Below are 20,915 nucleotides of genomic sequence, written 5' to 3'. Positions count from 1 at the left end.
CTCTTGCGTCTCTTCTGCACGTGACTTGGGGCTCTGGGTTGCTATGTTGCTGGTGGCAGCAGATGCACCACTGGCCACAGCTGAAAGGTTTATGGTTTGTTTTTTAGGATCAGGAAGTAGGTGTGAAGTAGGTATGAAACTCTGATATTTGCTGTCATTGCCAAAATGCCTCCACAGTGTCCTCCGTACTTTGCAAGAATCTCCCTACCCAGGAGTCTTCATCAAGTGCCACATTCCCAAATGCAAGTCTCCCCCCAAAACACTCATTGAGATACACCAGTCCTCTCTCTCATCCAAGCTCAGTATCTTCCCTAACTCAAAGGGATCGCAGAAGTCCAGGGTTAAAAATCCAAATGATGGTGAAAAACTGACTGACACAATATTTGTTATTATAAAACTAGAAGTAGTATAATGAATTTTAAAAAGATGGATTAAAAAGGGGGGCATCAAAATAGTTACATCAGAGCATCCTGCTCTGGAGGAGTGGTGAGCACAGACACCCTCTATCGAGCAAAGGGAGGGGGAATGCTAAAAACTGGCTTTACCCAGGGAAGTGAGAACACCCAAGCTGTGTATCAGTGGGTCCGGGGTGGTGTGAGGAAGAGAGTAAGACCGGAAGTGAGGAGGCCAGCTGGAAGAGGATGATGGTATCAGGTCATAAATAAGAGGACCTGGCTTTCAGGGATGGCAGCCTCTGCCAGCCCATCTGAGAACAGCCAAGAAGGGTTGAAAGTAATAGCAGTAACAGCAGAAGCAGCCAGCACTTACCTAGCCCTTACTGGGTGCCAGGCACGGTTCCAGACATTTTTTTTCATATATTTATTCATATAATCCTTACCATTAGAGGCAAGGCCAAGGCTGAGCCCGGGAGTCTGATTCAAGCGTCCACGCTCTTAATCTCCACAGGACAGTGACCCCTCAGTTCTTGCCCTGGGGACCCCATGCTAATTCAGGTCATGTGCACTGAGACCCAACAGCTACCGAGGTACAGGCTGGGGTGGCATTCTCACAGGACTTTTTCCACTCGTGTTCCCCTGGGGCTCCCCAAGGCTGGGCAGATTTCTGATGGGGGGACACTTGCTGACTCTCTGAGTCCCGTCAGTAGCTGAATTCCAGCCCCTCCATGTGCAGGCATTGGAACCCCAGGCCCCAGCTGCAAAGGTCTCCACACAGCGCTTTCTCTGAACTCTGCTCACTGTGCTGAATCTGAGAGCATTCCTTATTTCTTGCACATGGTGACTTCTCTTTCTTGGCTTCTGGTTCAGCTTTGCTTCTTGGTTTTTAATTTGGTTTATTTGTGTTTGTGTGTTTGAAGCAGGAAATCGGGAGGGAGGGGCTTACTCCCTGTCAGCTTAGTCTACCATACTGCCTCGAAGTCCAAAACACAGTCTGCTGGGAGAGTCTCCTGGCACTCACCATCACCTCCTGGAAACCAAAGTCTGATTTCAGAATGCCAATGGGGAGCTGTCAAAGGAACATGCAAGCAGAGGGCTCTGTGGAGCAGGCGTGGGAACGCGGAGCTAGGGCTCCAGAGAGAGGCTGGGCCGTGAGCGAGGAGGTAGCCACCACTGGGGCACAGGGGTGATGGACGAAGCTCTCCAAGCCAGGGAGATCCCCAGGGACAGGGAACGGACTGGGGAAGGTGGGAGCTGGGAGCTGGGGTCAGCGCCTTGCAGAACACTTACACTCAGTGGGTGAGAGAGATAAAAGCCATCAGGGAGGAGCCAGAATGCAGGGAGAGAACTAAGCCAGGCGAAGAGAGATTATTAAGGGAAGAGGTGACAGTGGCCAATGCTGTGGCAGAGTCAGGGAAGATGAGGGTGAAAACATCAGAATTCGTAATTCTGAGAAGCAGTGCAGGCCAGGCTCCCAAGGAATGACTGGGGAGTGAGTAATCTGAGGCTGCAAATGTCAGTTTCCTCTGCCTTCCCTTGCCCCTCGCCTCCCACCTCAGCCAGGCAGCCCACACCTGTCACCGCCTTCGGAGGGGCACTAGGCACTGTATCGGATGCAGAGAGGAGAGGCACTTCCTGGATTAAAGACTAAAAGAGAAATTCGTGAACGCCGCACACCTGTCTTCCCAGGATATTTGTAAAGTGGCCATTCTCTGAACCCCCAGAGCTCAATGACCCTGTGCCCCCAGATGTGTGGGAGTGAGAGCCCTGCTCCCAGGAGGGTTCTCCTTCCAGGTCACCACCCTGCAGACCGGCCCTCCTGACCCATCGGCTGTGATTTCCTCCCTGCCAAGTACTTCAGTTTTCACTTTGCGGCAGCAGATGAGTTAAACTCTCTGGATCAACTCAGTGAAAAAGAGTGCATCATGACAGGAACGTGCACAGAACAAGCAGAGTGTGTGTGCGTGCGCATGTGATGCACAGCACACAACGGTGATTACACTCTAATGAGTGACTCACACACACTCCAGGAATTCCATACCCCCAGGTCACACTCCTGTTTAAGCCAGTCTCCTCTTAGGACCACTCTGATTAGAGAAAAGGTTTCACCCTCTTCCCAGCTGCTCAGGCCCCAAACCTAGGAACCACCCTTCATTCCTTTCTTTTCTTCATTTCTGACATCCATCCGTCATAAATCCTGCCAACTCTGTCTTCAACACCTCCCTTAACAGTCTCTTTCTCTCCATGTCCACTGCCACCTCTCCAGTGCTAGCCAGCATCAACTCACTCCTGGATTCTGCCCTAACCCTCTAACGCAGCCTCATTTCCACTCTTGCTCCCCCAGGCAGCCCTACCCAATTTGTTTTTCACACAGTAGAAACAGTAATTGGAAAAACAAAAAGCAACTGTAAACCAGATCACATCTGTCTCCTGTTTAAAACCCTTCACTATACTTGAACTAGAACCTATCTCCTCTCCCAGCTGAGCCCTTCCCAATGGGCCCCGCTGCCTGACCACAGCATCCTCACCAGCCCCTCCCACCAGGCCCGCTGCACTCCAGCCACATTGGGCTACAAGTCTCTTCCACTGTGGCCTCTGCACTGGCTGTGCCCTCATCTTGGCGTGGTTGGCTCCTTTTTGTCACTCAGGTCTCAATTTAAAGGGCATCTTCTCAGAGAGGCCGCCCGAATGCCCAGTCATTCCCCATCACGTCCTCTGTCCTGGTCTCTGGCATCACTTTCATTCCCATCTGACAGCCCTTTGTTCATCACTCCATGCAGTTAACAAACGTGTTATCGATCACATCTTGTGCCAGTCAGACGAGGCACATGTTTGTTCTGCCTCAATAATGTGTCTGTCTCCCCTGGGTAACATAAAAGCCCTTTGAAGACAGGGGCCTTGACTGTAGCCTCAGGGCCTGGCATGGAGGAGGCATTTGATAAATATTTGATTTGCAGGATGAATAAGAGCCACACGGTACGTGTGCTTGGGAAATCTGAACTGGCGGCCAGGGCTTCTTGCTTAGGTGTCACAGCTTCGAGGAAGCCAATATTCCAAAGTGGCCCCAGTGCTGGGATAAATCAGACCCTGTCTGTGCTTTTCCAGGCCAGCAGAAAGTGATTCCCTCCATGTTTGTGCATCCAGCCGGTATTTATTGAGGGCCTACTATATGCGGGCCTAGGCTCGACGTCAGCCCCTGTCCTGTTCCAGCTCACCCAGTTGCTGGTACTCAGCGCCGGCCATGGACAGGCCAACAGGCTGCCCTGCCCGCCAGCTAATCACCAACTGGCCCTCACAGAAGGCCATCCATGGTGAAACCAAGTGACAGGTCTCCTCCCACCTGATGTGACCCCCTTCCATCCAGGTTTCCCTGATATCCAGGGTTTCAATGCAACCCCAGGGACAGCACTCAGGGAGCTGGCCACACCCTGTCTCCAGGGGGTCTGTTGTGCCAGCCTCACTTCTCCAGCCCCGCTTCCCAAGAAGTATGTGTGCCTGTCTTTCCCTATCCTGTGCTCAGCCTGATTCCAACACCAGGGCCCATCACAGACAAGCCATCCAGAGCACTGGCCAAGAACAAGGACTATGTGTTCAGCAAGACAAGGCTACATCACATTGGCTCTGTCATTCACCAGCCCCCTGACCTTGCACAGATCACTGCAACTCTTGGAACCTTCTTGGCAAAACCAAGACTACAAAGCACTGACCTTTGGTTGCTGTGGCTGGTGTGTCTGCTCTTCCGTGCTCTGTGAGCCCATAGATCTCACCAGTCCCAGATTAAGGGCCAAGCGGGGAGGGGAGAAACAGCAACATTTCTATGGCTAATCTCACTACCAGAAATTAGCAGCAAAAGAAGGATGCAACTCAGCACAACAAACATATACGATTCAAACAACAAGCATATACTCAGCTGGGCACCTGGAACATAGAGAGAAAAATCAGACTTCGTCATGGAGGAAGGAAGTCAAAGGTGGAGGCAGACCTGTAAACAACACCGCAGAGCAGATGCCCTGTGTGCTCTGTCAGGACACGGGGAGAGAGAGTATCAGGAATACACTGGAGTCATCAATTCCACTGGACTGGGGGTATTCGGATGAAGGAGAAAGATGGTGAGTTTGGCCCCCTCCATTTTCCAAATGCTCTGCACCAACCACCGTCCTTGGACTAACAGGACAGGTGGGCAAAAGGGGAGAGTCTGGTATGAAACAGAGACTGAATGGTGGGTTTGCCAGAACAAACAGCTCCCCACACTTGACCTTGGAGATGACACGCTGTAATCACACATTGTGTGTCACCTCCTCTCTCCTTGACACAATGGCTGGCAGTTGCCATTCTTATCGCCTAAGACACTGCATCTCCCCGCCTTCTGCCCTGGTAAGTGGTCCCCTGCACCCAAGGAAACAGCCCTCGCTCTCAGCCCTTAGAAATGGGGAGATTTCTCAGAAAAAGAACAGATGTGTGGCTGCCCTAGGCCCCTGTCCTTTGGTGACACATAATCTCAGCTTCTTGTCCTCTCCCTGGTTCCCACCAGCTGAGATGTCCAAGTCAGTGGCCAGCCCTGGGGGACTAGAGGAGCAACAGAAACCATGGACTAACCAAGGAAAAAGTGGCCAAAAGGCAGCTGCAAGGCTTGGCTGCAGCCCTCCGGCTCACTGGCCATGTGCCCCCTCCCTAAGTTCCCTCCTCTGACTTCTCTTTCCCAGATCAAGGGACAAGTGGGGAGAGGGTAAACAGTTCTTTTCTGGCAACATTTCTCCAGCTAATCTCATTACCAGAAATTAACAGCAGAAGCAGGATGTGCTCCAAAGTAGGCCAGCAGCAGCCACAGCCAGGTCAGAGGCTCACCGGCCTGGGGCAGCACTGACATCCCATCTTCAACATTCCCACTGGAGCACTTTGCATAGAGGAGACCAAAAAATAAACAGGACCCCTCTCTTGTTTTGAGTGACAAGAGGTAGCTGGAACTGTCCTTGTTGAGCCGCATAGGGTGTGGTGGTTAAGAGAGGGGACTCTGGAACCAGGCTGCTTGGGTTTGACTCCAGCTCTGCCTCTTAGCTGGGGATACCTGCATAAGTCATCCCACCTCTCTGTGCCCCTATTTCCTCATCTGTAACACTGACAATCGCACATGCCTGGCAAATCTGTAAGGAAGAAGAGTCAACTCGCGTGGCCTGGAAGGGAGTCAGGTGAGGAAGCTCATGCTGTGAAATGGGTCCTGAGTAGATACTGCATTCCAGGCTCTCCGAGGAGCTGTGGGAGACTTATTTTCATTGCAGCAAGGACCCATCAATAGCAGGGGCAACTCAGCCACCCTGGAGCTGTACTCTGTCAAGCCACATGGAGCAGTCCCGGGTGCTGTCCTGGCCTGAAGATTGCCTCACCATCTTGGGCAGAGCACAGCATCTGTGGGAACGCTGGCCAAAGCCTCATGCATGGGCCCTGCCCATCCCTGCGTGGGTGGCATCCCTGTGTGGGACCCTTAGCCACCCCGGCCCCGTGGGCTGGCTCCCTGATGCCCTCACCCACTGTGTAGCTTATATGGGTCACTGAGAGTCCTGGTGTTACTGACAGAAAGGTCTGTGCACCCTGAGAATCGTCATTCGTTCTTCCGAGTCCACACGTGGCTCCTGGCAGTCCCAGAAGCAACAGCAGTGTCTAAATGATGAAAAACTCACATGAGAAAGAATCTCCAAGCAACTTCTGAAAAAAGCCTCACGGCTCAGATGGACTCAGGGCATCACAGGGCTGGCAGCAACCACAGAGACCAGTGGCTTCCAAACCTGCTTTCAACCTCCAAAGCCATTGCTCAACTGAAGTTCACCCAGAAGCCCAGGACGTAAAACCAATAGAAACAGAGCTGCTCTGGTGGAAACCATGCCCAGGCAGTCTGCTCGGCGCCCTCCCTCCTCTCCCTCAGCCCCTGCTGGCCCCCAGGCAGCTCCAAGGAACCTCCACGAAGCACCGATGGAGAACCACCGATCCAGGCCAACCTCTCTGCGTAGACAGAATCACCCTGCATGGTGCCTGAATGCAAACCCGGTTTTCTGACTCCAGACTAACACTTCTTGCTCCACTTTGCTGGGGCCTGATCTATGGAAAACGGCAATTTAAAGAAACGAGACTCAATTCTGATCACCTACAACACAATCCGTAAGTATTTTAAAGGCCCCTGAACCAGCCAAGTCTGCAACACAGCCCAGCCCCACAGACTGGCAGAAAGAAGTTCAGAAATGAGTTGCAGAAACACAGCTGACAATTCCATATAGTTTCCTTCGGTTCCGTGGGACATAAACAGATCTTGAAAGGCTTGGGCTGTGTGACTGCGAGAGACCCTGGACCAGGCAGGCCGGAGGTGAATGCTAACGAGCTATGGAAATAGCAATTACTTCCCCCATGTCAGGCACCGTGCCAAGCTAAGGAGGAGAAAGAGGTCTGAGATATTTTTAAAGTATTTTTACAGCAGAAAAACTTTCCTACAGACTCAATTATATAACTATCAGGCTCCACCTCTGAGCTGAAATTATCCATGGCCTTCAGGAAAAAAAAAATCATTTTTCCCTACATGAGGGTCACAGGTTTCTCCAGAGAAACTCTTAACTGGATGGCCAGCAACCCAGGGCAGCTGCAAACCATTAGCCCAAGAAAACTTCCCAAGGGCAGTTCGGAACAAAGGGCAGAAGTCATGCCACTGACCTAGCCATCACATATGATGTTGTCAGGTCCAGAAAGGTCCACTCTAGGCGGCCTTCCAACCCTAGCCACATCGGTAGCCTCACAATTTCCTTGTCCCAAAATGGGGATGAGGTCACTGAGGAAGAGAGGATGCCCAGGGAGCACTTCATTAACCCACAGTAATCCTCTGTCGTCGGCCAAGGACAGAGAAAGCCTTCTGGGGCTTAAGGAACGAAGAACTTCACCAAAGAAATCAAATCAAAGGAATAGACCTAGGAAGATTAACTTACAGCCCAGGTTTTTGTCAGCCTGAAGATGGGTGCACTTTGTAATGCGGACACCACAGACATGAGAGAATGAAGGTTGTTGAGTTCTAGAAGTTTCTGGAAAAAAAAGATATGGGGTAGATTATTTTGCTGCTATAAACAACAGAACACAAACATGCTCAAGTGTTACCAAATGGCATATTTATGAAATTCAATTAAACTTAAAAATATCTCATGTAGAAAATATAGTTCTAGGAAGTTCATAGAAACCATATGCTCTTTTTCTTTCAAATTGTCTAAAGGTGAGTCTGCATCTGAAACATTTGCAAAATTTCCTAAGCTGACTAGTCTGGCTGCTGGACAGAAACATGGGTCGGGGTGAGGGCTGATAATATCCTTTCTGCTCTTTTAATAGGTGAATCTGAGCTGTCCCAGCAGGCTTCTGTAAACTGAGGCCCCGGCTGTGCCAACAGTGTCAGCGTGGGCCTTCTGAGATTACTGTAACACCGGAATGAGGGAGGCGGAGGGAAGATGTTCTCAATCTGCATGATCCCCTCAGCTGGGAAGACGGAGCTCCAGCCACTAGACCACGCTCCTTTGAACCAGACCCTACATTAGTGAGAACATTTGGGTTTTATTCCTTCTCAGACAAGCTCCTTCCCACGGAGGGCAACAGAAGGAGACATGGGCGAGAGTAAATGCAGAAAAATGTGACTGCTCTGTTCTCGGTTTTATGCTGAAGGAAACCTGCTCACAGGACCGGGGCCCCACTTCTTACTCTCGGGAGCCTAGGAAGTCTGTGAGCCAGCAGGCACTATGGAACCAAGAGGCCGGGTCCCAATCCCAGTTCCCAGTACTTCTGTGTCCTATGGCAAGTTACCTAATCATTCTGAGACTTGACGTCTTCATATTTAAAACAAGGAAGGGAATTCATGGCACCTCCGCTACGTGGGACAGTGCCCTAAACTGCCCAGACCAGTGCCTAGCACCCGGGTGAGCGCTCAGTGTGATGTGGGCTACTTGTTCTTTGTCAGGAAGACTGTCCCCAACCCCACCCCACCCTCCATCACTTGTCGTGAGGACTTCCAAGCTCAGAGGCCACTCCCTCTAGTATGTCTTTCCTGACCATGCTCCCCCACACCTGCCTGCACATCTCCTTAGCACACTGGACTGTATTTGCTGTTACCTGCCCCTCTCTCACCCTGGACCGTGTGTTCCCTGAGAGAAGGGATGAAGTTGTGTCTACCAGCACATCCCTAGGACCTAGCACAGCACACAGCAGGGCCTAGTAAAAAGAACAAATGAATGAAAAGCCCTTATGCCTGGTCCTCACAGCTCCGTTCCCATGCAGAGATGTCGTCCTTTACCACAGAAGTTAATACTTCATTTCATGCATCTTGTAACATTCCCTAATTGTTTCCTGTGTGAAAGAATAGATCCTCTGAGTGAACTGAATTTCATCCTTTGTATCTGAATTGCCATGCCTGTCACAGGACATCTTTTAGAGCTGAAAGTTCTCTGGGAGATTATCCAATCCACCCCTTTCATTTTATAGATGGGGAACCAAGGCCCAGAAAAAGGAGGGGGCTTGCACAGAACACACCCAGGACACAGTGCCAGCATGATGATCCGCCACTGGAAGATGGCAGAAATTAAGGAGGAATCACTTGGGATCCCTTGGGTGGGAACTGTAAAACTAATTTCCAAACTGAAAGCACCCGGTGGACCGGAACTTCATCCCACTTCCTCTCTTGGCCCGGCATGAACTCACCGACATCGACAAGTGTCACTAAGCCCAGCATGGTTCCAGCACTCAGAATGCAAGGACACCAAGGTGCCCATGCACTTCACCTCGCACGAGGAGCAGCAGAGCAGCTCCCCTGAAGGCAGAGAGCCGTGCTGCACCTGACTCACTGTGGCGCCTGGGTGGGGACACTCACCTCTCTAAGCCTCCCCTCCCTCCTCTGGACATGGGGTAACAATAATGTGAGCATTGAGTACAATCATTTCCGTAAAGCAGCTGCTATGGCACCTGGCTTAAAAGAGACCTCAGTAAAGTTTAGCTGACCTAGGATTTGAGTGGGAAGACAACACACACACACACACACACACACACGAAGCAGGTTATGAACCAGGCAGAACAGTGCTCTGCTGAGTCGCAAGCCCAGTGGTCGGGAGCAGGATACTGCGAGGAGCTGGCAAGACCATGTAAGTGATGAGAGTGGGTCCAGGAAGGCCCATGGGATCACAGCCTGGGCTGGTAGAGATGAGGGAAGAGGAGGGGAAAGGTGGGGTAAAGACATGAGCCTGGTGCCGAACAACTGGCGTGGACCGACCCTATCAGGCTAGGGTCAGGAGGTGAGAGTTGGGGGCAGCCCAGTCATCAGGCCCAGGCCTTAAATGCAGGATGGGGCGGGGTGAGTTCTGCTGACTGGAGATAGAGCTGTGCAGGATGTGATGGTATCGCAAACACTGATGCTAACTGAAATCCATCAACCCCCAGTGCCAGCACATCTTAATAGGAGGATAAATGTCTCCCAAGGGTAGCCCCTGGGGCCTCGTGGAGAGTTTGTGAAAGGCCAGCTGAAGAGAAGCGTTGGCTGCCAAAATCATGGGGTGGAGGGCATGTGCCTACATGTGCACCAGGGCCGGGAGGCCAAGCAGGCAGCAGGCTGGTCCACAGCTGCCTCTGTCTGGGGAAATCAGGTCACAGTCCCCTGTCTGAACTCTGCCCGGCAGGTCCAGTGCAAATCAGCTCCCAAAGAACTGAGGAAACAGATTTTTGAGACAAAAAGAGAAAGGAAAGGAAAGGAAAAAAAAATAAATAAAACCACTTACCTTGGCTATTTTCACAAAATGGCTCAGGATTTCTGCCCTTATTTTTAAAGTCTGTGCTGTTAGAATTTCTCGTACAACCCAAAAACTGACCTGTAGAGTCAAATACAGACACACACACCCCAGAAAAATTGTTAAATGCGGGACCACCCAAGCTGCCCTGCCCACCACTTCTAAGGGATTTCCAAGAGGTTGGGGAACTGGGAGAGCACACTGGAGGGTTATGTGAGGTTGAGGGCCCATTTATGACACCCAGCCCTGCAAGTGGACCCCCTACTCTCAGCACCAGCTCTCCAACACACACGGTCCTGAGGGCTGAGAGAAGTAAGCACCTCCATCATCATCTAGGGCACTTACTGGGCCTCTATGACATATGGGTCTCTCTGAAGGTGTGGCAGGGAATTTTGAGATGAATCAGACAGGATTCCTGCTCAGACGGATCCCAGTTGTGGGGAGACGATGGATCAATGGGTGGATGGATGGATGATAGACGGATGGATAGATGGCGGGACAGATGGCCAGGCAAAGAGATATGCATGCTGGCAGTACCACCCGTGAGACCCATATCCTCAGACAGACCCAAGACAAGAAGGATTCACCAATATTCACACAACTGCAACAAAATTAATTTTCTAGGAGAGGGTTGCCCAATCATTTAAATGATTTTTTTAAAAGGGTCTTTCAAAGTTCCAAAAGGACTGCAGGTTACAGGGCATGTTTTTCTGGAGACAGGATATGCCAAAAGAGTATACTTGTACTTCCGGTTCAGAACATCATTCATGCTTGATCTTTTACAAAAATCAATATCCCCCAGGCCCGAAGTCCTTAAGTGGGAACAAGAAAGTCATCCACCAGTGTCTAGTTGACTCGTGTGACACCTCAGTGAAACACAGAAGGGGCTTCATGCCAAGAAACACTGGAAGTGGCTGGCTTTCCTGTTTTTGTTTCACTACAATACTAACAGCTCTCTGTGAAACACGGATGCCCACGAGCGCAACGACAGCCGCAAAGAACGGCGGAGAGGGGCCAAGTATGAGGGTGGGGGTGGAATGAAAAGGAAGGCTAGGCGTCTAAAACCTCCCAATTTTACAAAGAATAAAATAGTTAAAGATATTCCACAGTTAACAAAGCATGTTTACTGCTGCCACCAAATGTATTCTCTTCACTGAAATACTGTCACTTTTCAATGAAAGAAAAGATTAACGAAGGATCAAAGCAGGAATACTATAGAAAAGTGGTTTTTTCTGTATAATTATCTGTGGTTGCCTCCAGGGCATGCCTGGGTTTCCACAGAATCATTTTTTCCAAGGAATTGCCTAAAATTAAATTCAGACTCAACTGTTTACTAGCCAGTTATGGAAGAAAAGATTTTTCTGAATAGTAAATGATATGCCCATAAACCTTGTATTTTAATACATGCACAATTTTATGCCACATAAATTTCAAGTGTGATAGTTTATATGTATAATTTAATAGATTCTTACATGCCCCCAAATCACACATATTTAACACATAATTATGGAACAAGGCAGAGTGGACTCTGATCTGCAGCACATGGTGGACAGAGGCAATTCTCATCAGTTCTGTACAAAAACTTTCATGAAGCCCTTACTGTGTGCTCCAGGCACCCTGAGTCCGGACCCTGTAAGTCCTTGACTGATATGAAGGACACCAAAGGAGGAGGCAGGATCCTCCAGAAATCACTATACTAAAAGGCAGCTGGTGATCGTGGCCATCAAAGAAGTTCAAACCAAGTGAATTGAGCTATGGGGGAGGTAATGACAGAAGGAGGCTTCTTAGAGGAGGCAGGCGTTGAAAGATGGGTAGACTTTCAACAGGTAAAGAGACCAGAGAGAGCTGAGTAGGCCAACGGGACGGGTGTTGCAGGTGCTCTGTGGGGAGGGCATGGGGAGGGAGACTGAAGCTGGAAGGTAAGTGAGGGCCAGACTGTGGGGGTCTGTGGCAACAGGGGGACAAGAAGGACCCAGGACACTATGCTACACAGGGAGAGTTCTGGAGGCTTCTGATCACAGGAGTGACAGGTTAGACCCTTTTGTTAGGGCAGGGACACCCAACAGGAAGCTGATGCAATGGTTTAAGTGAGAGATGGGAGGTCTGAGCTAGAGCCATGTTGAAGGAGACAGGAGGGAAGGGGTAGAAAAGAAAGACACAACAAAGGTAGAATCAGCGTAGTTTTGAACATTTTCTAGCTGTTTTTTAACTACAAAATTTAAAGAGAAGCTTAATGCAGAAAACAAGGGAAAGAGAGAAAAACACAAAAGACAGAAATCACTTGCAACCCTGTTCTCACAGACAGACCCCCATGATAAACACTGTGCGATGTGTCCTTATCTTGGAACATGTTTGCCATGTCTTATAGAACATATGTCCTTCTAGCCACAGAATATATGTTTGTCTTTTTCAGTTAAATTGGTACACGTTAATCATACAATCACAATACCTGTTTAAATATATAAGAATGTCAACGTATTTTTCAGCAGCTGCCAAGCGTTTCATCTTAGGGATGTATCATCATTAAGTAACCTATTTTTGGACAGTTTATTTCTAATTATTTTGTTGTAACAGACAATGCTGCAGTGAACATATTTATACATATACACTTTTAATTAAGGTCTGAGGATAAATTCCTGTAAGGTGGCATAAATAAAAGTATGTGTATCTTTTTTCAAAAGTATATGTTAAAAACCTTGGCCTCCAAAGGTTCTATTTGTTTATTCATCAACATCAACAAGTTTGAGCAGATCCTTGTTCCTATACATGGGCCAAGAGCAGTTGTTACAGCTCTTTTTTTATTACTAACCTAACGGACAGAATAATGTCTCATTTTTCTATTTTGCATTTTTTTTTCATGATTACCCAGTTAACATTTGTTGCACTTTTTTTTCCCAGTTTTTTTGTTTTCAAATATTTATAGGCCATTTGTACTATTTGGCTTCTAGATTACCTGCTCAGGTCCTTCATCCATCTTTCTGTCGGGACACCTGTCCTCTAACTCTTGATTAGTAAAAGGTCTTTTTTTATTAAAGACCTTTTCTTTAATAAAGAAAATTTATTTATTTCTTTATTTATTTATTTAAAAAAATTTATTTCTCTACCCACAAGGGTAGAGAAATTGGTACTTTTATATACTGTTTGTAGGGGTATAAATTCATAGAAGCATACTGAAGAACCACTTGATTATATACCTTTCAAGGTATTAAAGTTACATCCTCCCTAGAATATTTAGCTCATGAAAATACAGACGTGTAGAGGGACATGTGTACAGCGGTTCACCGAAGCACTGTTTCTGTTTACAGCAAAAGAACAGAAAAAAAAAAGCCCATCAATAGAGAATTGGCTACATAAATAATATTTATCATAAATAATAAATAATACTATCACCTCAAACTTCGAAAGGAAGTCGCTATGGAAGGAAGCAGGCAGCTGTGCTCCACCTTCCTGAGGACAAATATCTACATAGATGATTTGGAATTCTTCTGTGCAGGAGGTTTGCCTAGTCCCCCCTGTTTATTTATTCCATCATTTATTTATATCAGAATGGATATTTATTGTATACTTTGGGTTATAATCCAATACTATGTTATTTATTTAGCTGCTCAAATTGTTCCAGCTTTGGCCACTGAGAGCTGGCTTCGACATGCCCCCCAGCTTTGTTTTGGTTTGTTCATTTGAGCACTTGCTTACTTCTGGAACTAAAAGGTGCCACAGGCTTATCCTGTTTATTTCTTGCCCGGTTTGAAACCAATTATTTCTCCAGGGAGCCTTGTTTCCTTTTATTAGATAATGGTATTAGAAACCAAGACCTGGGAGCTAGATGTTCTTGTGCTACTGAGGCATCAGTGCTTCTAGGTCCTCTCAGACGGTAGAGCGAGGAAATGTGTGTTCATGTGTGTGTACACTAAGTCATGTACATACACATATCCATAAATATTTCTACATGTAACCATCTGTACCTATATTAAACCAAATATAAGTTCATACCAACGTCTCCAACCCCAATCCATTGCCATATGGATCATTCTAGCCTTCTCCCTTGCTTGTCTGAAACCTCCCACACCAACAGGTGGGAGAAACCTGGGTCCCACCATCTGCCAACCATTTCCATAATTGTTCAGTCCAGTGTTCACGTATAATGATTCCAGACTTGCTACCCACCCCCCTTGGGCGCAGAGTGCTTTTATATAGTTCCTTTTGTCTTTAGTCTTTCAGGCCCCCTCATCTCCCAAGTTTCTTAAGGCCAGCATCTTTCCCTCACCCTCCTCAGTTAGGTTGTTTCACACATTTATAATATAGTTAGGTTCCTTTGTTATGTTCTGCATTCCATTCTAGGAGCCCTTAATTTCCACAATGAATTTTTAAAATCTGCATATACTAAGGTTTCCTCTTAGTGTTGTGAAGTCCTATGGGTTTTCACAAATGCACAGTGGCATGTATCCAACATTGCAGTATCATACAGAATACTTTCACCACCCTAAAAAAATCCCATGTTCTTCACCTGCTCAACCCTCTACCCTTCTCACACCTCTGGAAACCACTGGTCTGTTTACCACCTCTGTAGTTTTACCCTTTCCAGAATTTTTTTGACATTTTCCAGAATGTCAAAAAAAAAAAGTCGGGGAGGTATCACACATATGTTGCCTTTTCAGACTGGCTTCTTTCACTAAGCAATGTATATTTAAGATTCATCCATGTCTTTATATGGCTTGATGGCTTATTCCTTTTTTTTCTTTTTGGATGAATACTATTCCATTGCCCAAGTGTACCAGTTTGTCTACCCATTCACCTACTGAAGGACATCTTAGATACTTTCAGATTTGATCGTTATAAACAAAGCTGCTATAAACGTTTGTGTGCTGTTTGTGTATGTGTGTGTGTAGACATAAGATTTCAAATAAACTGGATAAATATCAAAGAGTGTAATTCCTGGATCGCACCATTTCCAATTCCCACCAGCAACAAATGAGTTTGTGTTACTCTAAATACTTCCCAGCGATTGGTATTATCAGGTTTGGTGGGGATTTTGTTTGTTTGTTTTGGGCTTGGTTTTTTTAAGCCACTCTAATAGGTGTGTGGTGTTTTGCATTTCCCCATTGGCAAATACTGTTGATCATCTTTTCACACATTTATCTGTCCTTGGCACGTCTTCTTTGGCGAAATATCTGTTCAGATCTCTTGCGTGTTTTTTAATTGGGCTGTTTTCTTGTTGTTGAGTTTTAGGAATATATTTTAGATACAAGTCTTTTTATCAGATATGGGATTTGCAAATACTTTCCCTAGTCTGTGCTTTGTCTTTTAATTCTCACAGTGTCTTTTGCAGAATGAAAATTTTAATTTTAATGAAGTCCAACTCACCAATTTTTTCTTTCATGGATTGCGTTTTTGGCATTATAACTAATAACTCATCACCAGAGGTCATGCAGATTTTCTTCTATGTTTTCTTTTAAAAATTTTATGGTTTTGTGTTTTACATTTAGGCCTATGATCAATAATTTTTCTGGCTAAAGTCTTAAATTTAGGTTCATTTTTTTCACATATACAGAAACAGTTCCAATTGCTCCAGCATCATTTACTGAAGAAATTACCCTTTCTCCATTGAATGCCCTCATGCATTTGTCAAAGACCAGCTGACTGTATCTGTGTGGGCCTATTTCTGGGCTCTCTATTCTGTTCCATCATCCAAGGCATCTATTTTTTCACCAATAGCGTGTGATCTTGAATATTGTAGCTTTCCAATCAGTCTTGAAATCAGATGGCGTGAGTCCTCCAACTCTGTTCTTTTTCAGTATTGTGCTGGTTACTCCACGGCTTCAGCCTTTCCATTAAAACTTTACAATCAGGTTGTTGATATTTATAAAATAGCTTGCTGGGATTTCTCTTGGGATTGAATTGAATCTATAGATCAAGCTGAGAAGAACTGACATCTTAGTAACAAGTCTTTTAGTATATTAAGATGGAATCTCTCTCTATTTCAATCTACGCTGACTTCTTTCATCAGTGTTTTGTAGTTTTCACGTATAGAACCTGTACATACTTTGTTAGATTTATACCCGAGTATTTCTTGAGTGTGTTGTGCCATTGTAAATGGTGGTGTTTTTTGTTTTTTTTAAATTTCAATTCCAATTCCTCACTGCTGGTATATAGGAAAGCTTTTATATACTGATCTTGTGTCCTGCAATCTTGCTATACTCACTTACTAGTTCCAGGAGTTTTAAAAATAGATTTCTTTGAGATCTGTTTTATAGAACAAGCCTATCATCTGTGAATAAAGACAGTTTTATTCCTTTTCAATCTGTACATCTCTTTTTCCTTGTTTTATTGCACTAGGCAGGACTTCCAGTACAACGCCGAGTGCAAGTGGGCAGAGAGCGCATCCTTGCCTCGTTCCCAATCTTAAGGGGAAAGCACCTAGCATCTCTACATTAAGTGTGAGGTCGGCTGCAGAACGTTCATAGATGTCCTTTATCTAGTTGAAGAAGTTCCGTTCTATCCCTAATTTGCTGAGATTTTCTTTTTATTATGAATGGGTGTTGAATTTTGTCAAATGCTTTTTTGAGTCAACTGATGGATTTTTCTTCTTTAGCCTGTTAATACAGTGGATTACATTAATTGATTTTTAACTGTTGAATCAGTCATGCATACATGGACTAAATGCCACTTGGTCGTGGTGCCAGTAAGCTTTTAAAACACATAAGCTATTATGATTGCTATTATTGTTTTAGTCGTATGACTAGCACTGGAGTTTAGCCACTGGGGACTAAAATATCCCCTGGGAAATTTCACAACAGTATCACAGATGAGTAAAGCAGAATAGTTATGGACACAAAGAACTTAATTTAATCAACCACAAATAAAAACAGTCAAAGCATAATATAAAGAAAAACCCAAGTTTAAGAATACCATCTTTTCTCATGAGAAATCTACTTTGCTATAAATTTCTCACAAACCCATTCACAGTTTTCTTAGAAACCTGGAGTTAGAAGGGAACTGAGAGGCCCCACCCTCTCCCTGCCCCCACCGCCAGATGCTGTTCTGCTGGCGGAGATAAAGCTGTCTGGTCCCTGCCTGAGCCTCCATGGCTAGGGAGCTACCCTGTCTTAGGAGAAAGCAACCTCTTGCCCACCTCTGTCCCCTGGGCCCTACACTCACTGATTGTGTTCTCTTTAGGCAGCTTCCCCAGAAAGAGCCCCTCAGTCACTTGAAAACCTTGATTACCTCCGCCCTGAGTCTTTCCACTCTTACATCCTTCACCTGATCCTTGTGTAACATGCTTTCTTTCCCCTCACCTTCTGGCCCCTGTGATACTGACATGCCACTTCTGTGTGACAATCCCTCCCCACCCAGCTCTTCACGAGAGGCACCCAGAACTGGACATAACTGGGAGAGGTGGGATAAAGCATAGGGAAACAGAATTACCACACCCCTATTAGAATTCAGCCATTCTAATTTAAATTTTTAAATTTTTAATTTTTAATTTTTAAAAAACTGACAATACCAATTGCTGGCAAGGATCTGAAGCAACACAGACTTTCATTCACTGCTGGTGGGAATGCAAAATGGTGCAGACCTGATCCAGCAAAAGTACTCCTAGGTATTTACCCCGTTTGTCTGAAGTCTTATGTCCACACACAAAAATAGCACAGAAATGTTTATAGCAGTTTTATTCGTAATCATCAAAAACTGTAAGTCCTTCAGAAGATGAATGGATAAACAGACTGATAAGTCCACATAATGAATAGTATTCATTTAAAAAAGCCATCAAGCTATATAAAGACATGGATGAATCTTAAATGCATATTGCTAAGTGCAAAAACAGTCTGAAAAGGCCATATATATATACAAATGTGTGTGTGTATATATATATACACACACACATATACCCTTTTTTTAACATTCTGGAAAGGGTGAAATTTAGCAATAGCCAGCAGACCTGACTCTGGACCACTGCCTTCTTCTCCACAGCAAACCCTGCCTTATTCCCTGGGCAACTTCAACATCACCGTGAATGACCATGGCCTCAAGGTCCCTTGATTACTTCACAACAACTACCCACCTACCACTTCGGTCACCTCCTTCTTGTAAGTCCCCAGGACTGCCTTGCATCAGAAACATGAAGTCCCAGCCTTGGACCACAATCTTTAAACCTTCCAGGCCCTACCTTCTCCTTGACACCCACCGTGCCTGGCCTTCCGCCTCACCATACCTCGAAGTCCCTGGCAGCCCTTATCCTCTTGAGCAGACAGATCCCCTATCATTTGTTACTTCAGTCCCTCCTTAGTCAGTACTTTAAGGTCTCTTGCCCTGTGGTCCTTTCAAAAAATCTGTTTTGTTAACCCCCAACCTTGGATGGATCCACACTTGCCCCCCTGTGCTCCTCTCTTTAGACTGCAAAATGCAACTAGAGAAAACCATCCACCCTCATACCCTCTGGGGCCACTTTAAAAGCCACACTCTCCATTTCATCTGGACCATCAGCTCTGCCCAGTCTTCCCATACCCATAGTCAGTTTTCTCTTTCCCCCGAGTGGCTTTTTCAAGCCTTCCTAAACCCCTCAAGCTTCCCACCCTGCTCGCCTGCCCCCTTTACCTCCTATTTCACCAAGGAAAGAGGAGCCATGAACCTCCTTGCACCGTGTCTGCAAGCAGACCTGCATCTTATCTTTCCTTTCTGCGGAATTGCTTTTTACCATGAGGAAGCCCCGGGTCATGGCCTCTCCCACCTTCTTTGGGACTTCACTTCATTAGGTATTCCCTCTCTCCTCATCTTTAACTTGTCCTGGTCTACTGGCTCCTTCTATTCAAAATATGAGCATCCTCAAGGCTCTGCCCGCTGGAAAGAAAAAAGGAATATAAAACCACCTCCCTGGATGGCTTCAACCCCTCCAGCCCCTCCCTTCTTCTCCTCTTGCTCCTTGGGAGTCCCTGTTCTAAGCGTCACCTACACCTGCTTTCTCCTGCTGTGCGAGCTGCTACAGCCTGGCTTCCATCTTGTGTCCCTACCAAACTGCTCCTGCTGAGCTCACCACCACCTTGCTGCTGAATGTAAGACTCTTGTTTTGGCCCTTTTAATTGACCCATTCTGTAGCATCCCCTTATCTTTGAGACACTGATTTCCAAGACACCACCCTTTCTGGGTGTTCTTCTCGTCCCAGGCTGCTTTTTCTCAGCCCCTCTTCCTCTGCCCTCCCCTGAAGCCCTCAGGTTCTTGCTTGGGCCTCTGTTTCTCCCTGGGTGACCTCATCTACTCCTGTGGCTTCAAATGGAGATGTTTCCAGTATCTGCATCTTCAGGCTGGATCCTCCCTCTGACTTCCAGACTCAAATATCCTGCATAGTTGAGCTCACATGTCCAAACCCAACTCATATGCTAACAACTACTTCTCCTTCTGCACTCACCATCTCAAAGAATGTGCTGCCAAGGACCAAAGGAGGGTCCTCCTTTGCTCCTTCCTGTCATCTCCTTCCACATCCGATCAATCACCAAGTGCTATCATTCAGTCTCTTAATGTTCTCCCGAGTCCAACCACTTCACCTCTCTATCCTTCACCTGGATTAATGGAAGACTCCAGTCTAGTCTCCTGGCGTCCCTTCCTACTGCTCATGCCTCTGCTCTGGTTCCCCATCCGAGCACTGCTTCCCCGGACTGTAATCACCTTCATCACGTCTTCCTCCCCTTATAGACTACGAGCTAATGATGGCAAGGGCTACATCTAGTTTACTGTTGACCCCTTGAACCCAGCACAGAGCCTGGTGCATGTTCAGTCAATGTCTATTAAATAAATAAAAGAATATAACCAGAAGTAATGAGCCTCAAATGAAAGTGGGTTTTTTACAATGAGGAAAGAATAATTGTTTGGAGGTAGCATTTGGAAGAGGAAATGCTAATAACTTTGTCTCCAGCCTTGTGATAAATAAGGTATGGAAGAATAGAGGGTTCTACTGGAGTCATGTTCATAAAAAATGGGAAGGCCCCTCAGTAAAGAAATTCATATGTTATGTGACTTTGAGCAAGGTAATTTACTTTACAGAACCTCAGCTTCCTCATCCATAAAATGGGTTTAAAATATCTGCCTTGGTAGGCTTTGTGAAAACGGAATCATATAAAGCAGGTTAAATGCTTAGTGCAGTATCTAACTCAGTAAGTGAGACTAAGTGCTCCACAAATGGTTTTTAAATAGTTCCGATTAAAGCCAAGAGGAAGCAGGAACATTTAATGACTAGGCTAATGATGCACGGAGGTTTAGAAGGACTTTGGAGTGATGGGGTGTCACCAGATTGAACAGGGGAGAAACCTCAGAGCAGGATGGAAGACTGCAAGAGAGAAGAGGGTCCTTGGGTTTTCCTTTCTGGCCATCATTCTCAGCTTCTCCCTGTCCAAGCACCCTGACTTTCCTTGAGGACCTGCCAGTCCTTCATTCTCAGTCCCTGTGGTCTACCCCCCTACCCCTACATCCACATGAAGGTCTGCCTCAGAGACCTGGCCAGCGAGAGCCTTCTGATTCCCCGTCAGGGTGATTAGATCAGGATGAACAGGATGGCACCTAAGCCAAAGCAATCAATCCCTGAATCTCAGGGGAGGGTACAGCTCAGTTGTAGAGAGTGTGCTTCACATGCCCAAGGTCCTGAGTTCAATCCCCAGTACCTCCACTAATAAATAAACAAACCTAGTAACTACCACCACCACCCCAGAAAATAAAATAAAGTGGCTTCAATAAAGCAGCAAAAAAAAAA

The 20,915-nt window shown here is 46.4% G+C and overlaps 1 protein-coding gene across 9 annotated transcripts in view; it reads right to left on the bottom strand.

The window, feature by feature from the left end:
- The window catches only part of RALGPS1 (Ral GEF with PH domain and SH3 binding motif 1), a 259,983-nt gene that overhangs the window by 149,138 nt on the left and 89,930 nt on the right, over positions 1-20,915 (bottom strand). For all 9 annotated transcript variants that reach the window (XM_064490524.1, XM_064490523.1, XM_064490526.1 and 6 more), the window contains 2 exons: positions 10,172-10,261; positions 7,358-7,450 (listed from right to left, as the gene is read on the bottom strand). In XM_064490524.1, the coding sequence (XP_064346594.1) occupies positions 7,358-7,450; positions 10,172-10,261 (183 nt within the window). The remainder of the gene's footprint in view (positions 1-7,357; positions 7,451-10,171; positions 10,262-20,915) is intronic.

The sequence above is a fragment of the Camelus dromedarius genome, chromosome 10 (genome assembly GCF_036321535.1).
Source record: "Camelus dromedarius isolate mCamDro1 chromosome 10, mCamDro1.pat, whole genome shotgun sequence".
NCBI classification, from domain to species: Eukaryota; Metazoa; Chordata; class Mammalia; order Artiodactyla; family Camelidae; genus Camelus; species Camelus dromedarius.
This window is presented reverse-complemented; position numbering and strand designations above follow the sequence as displayed.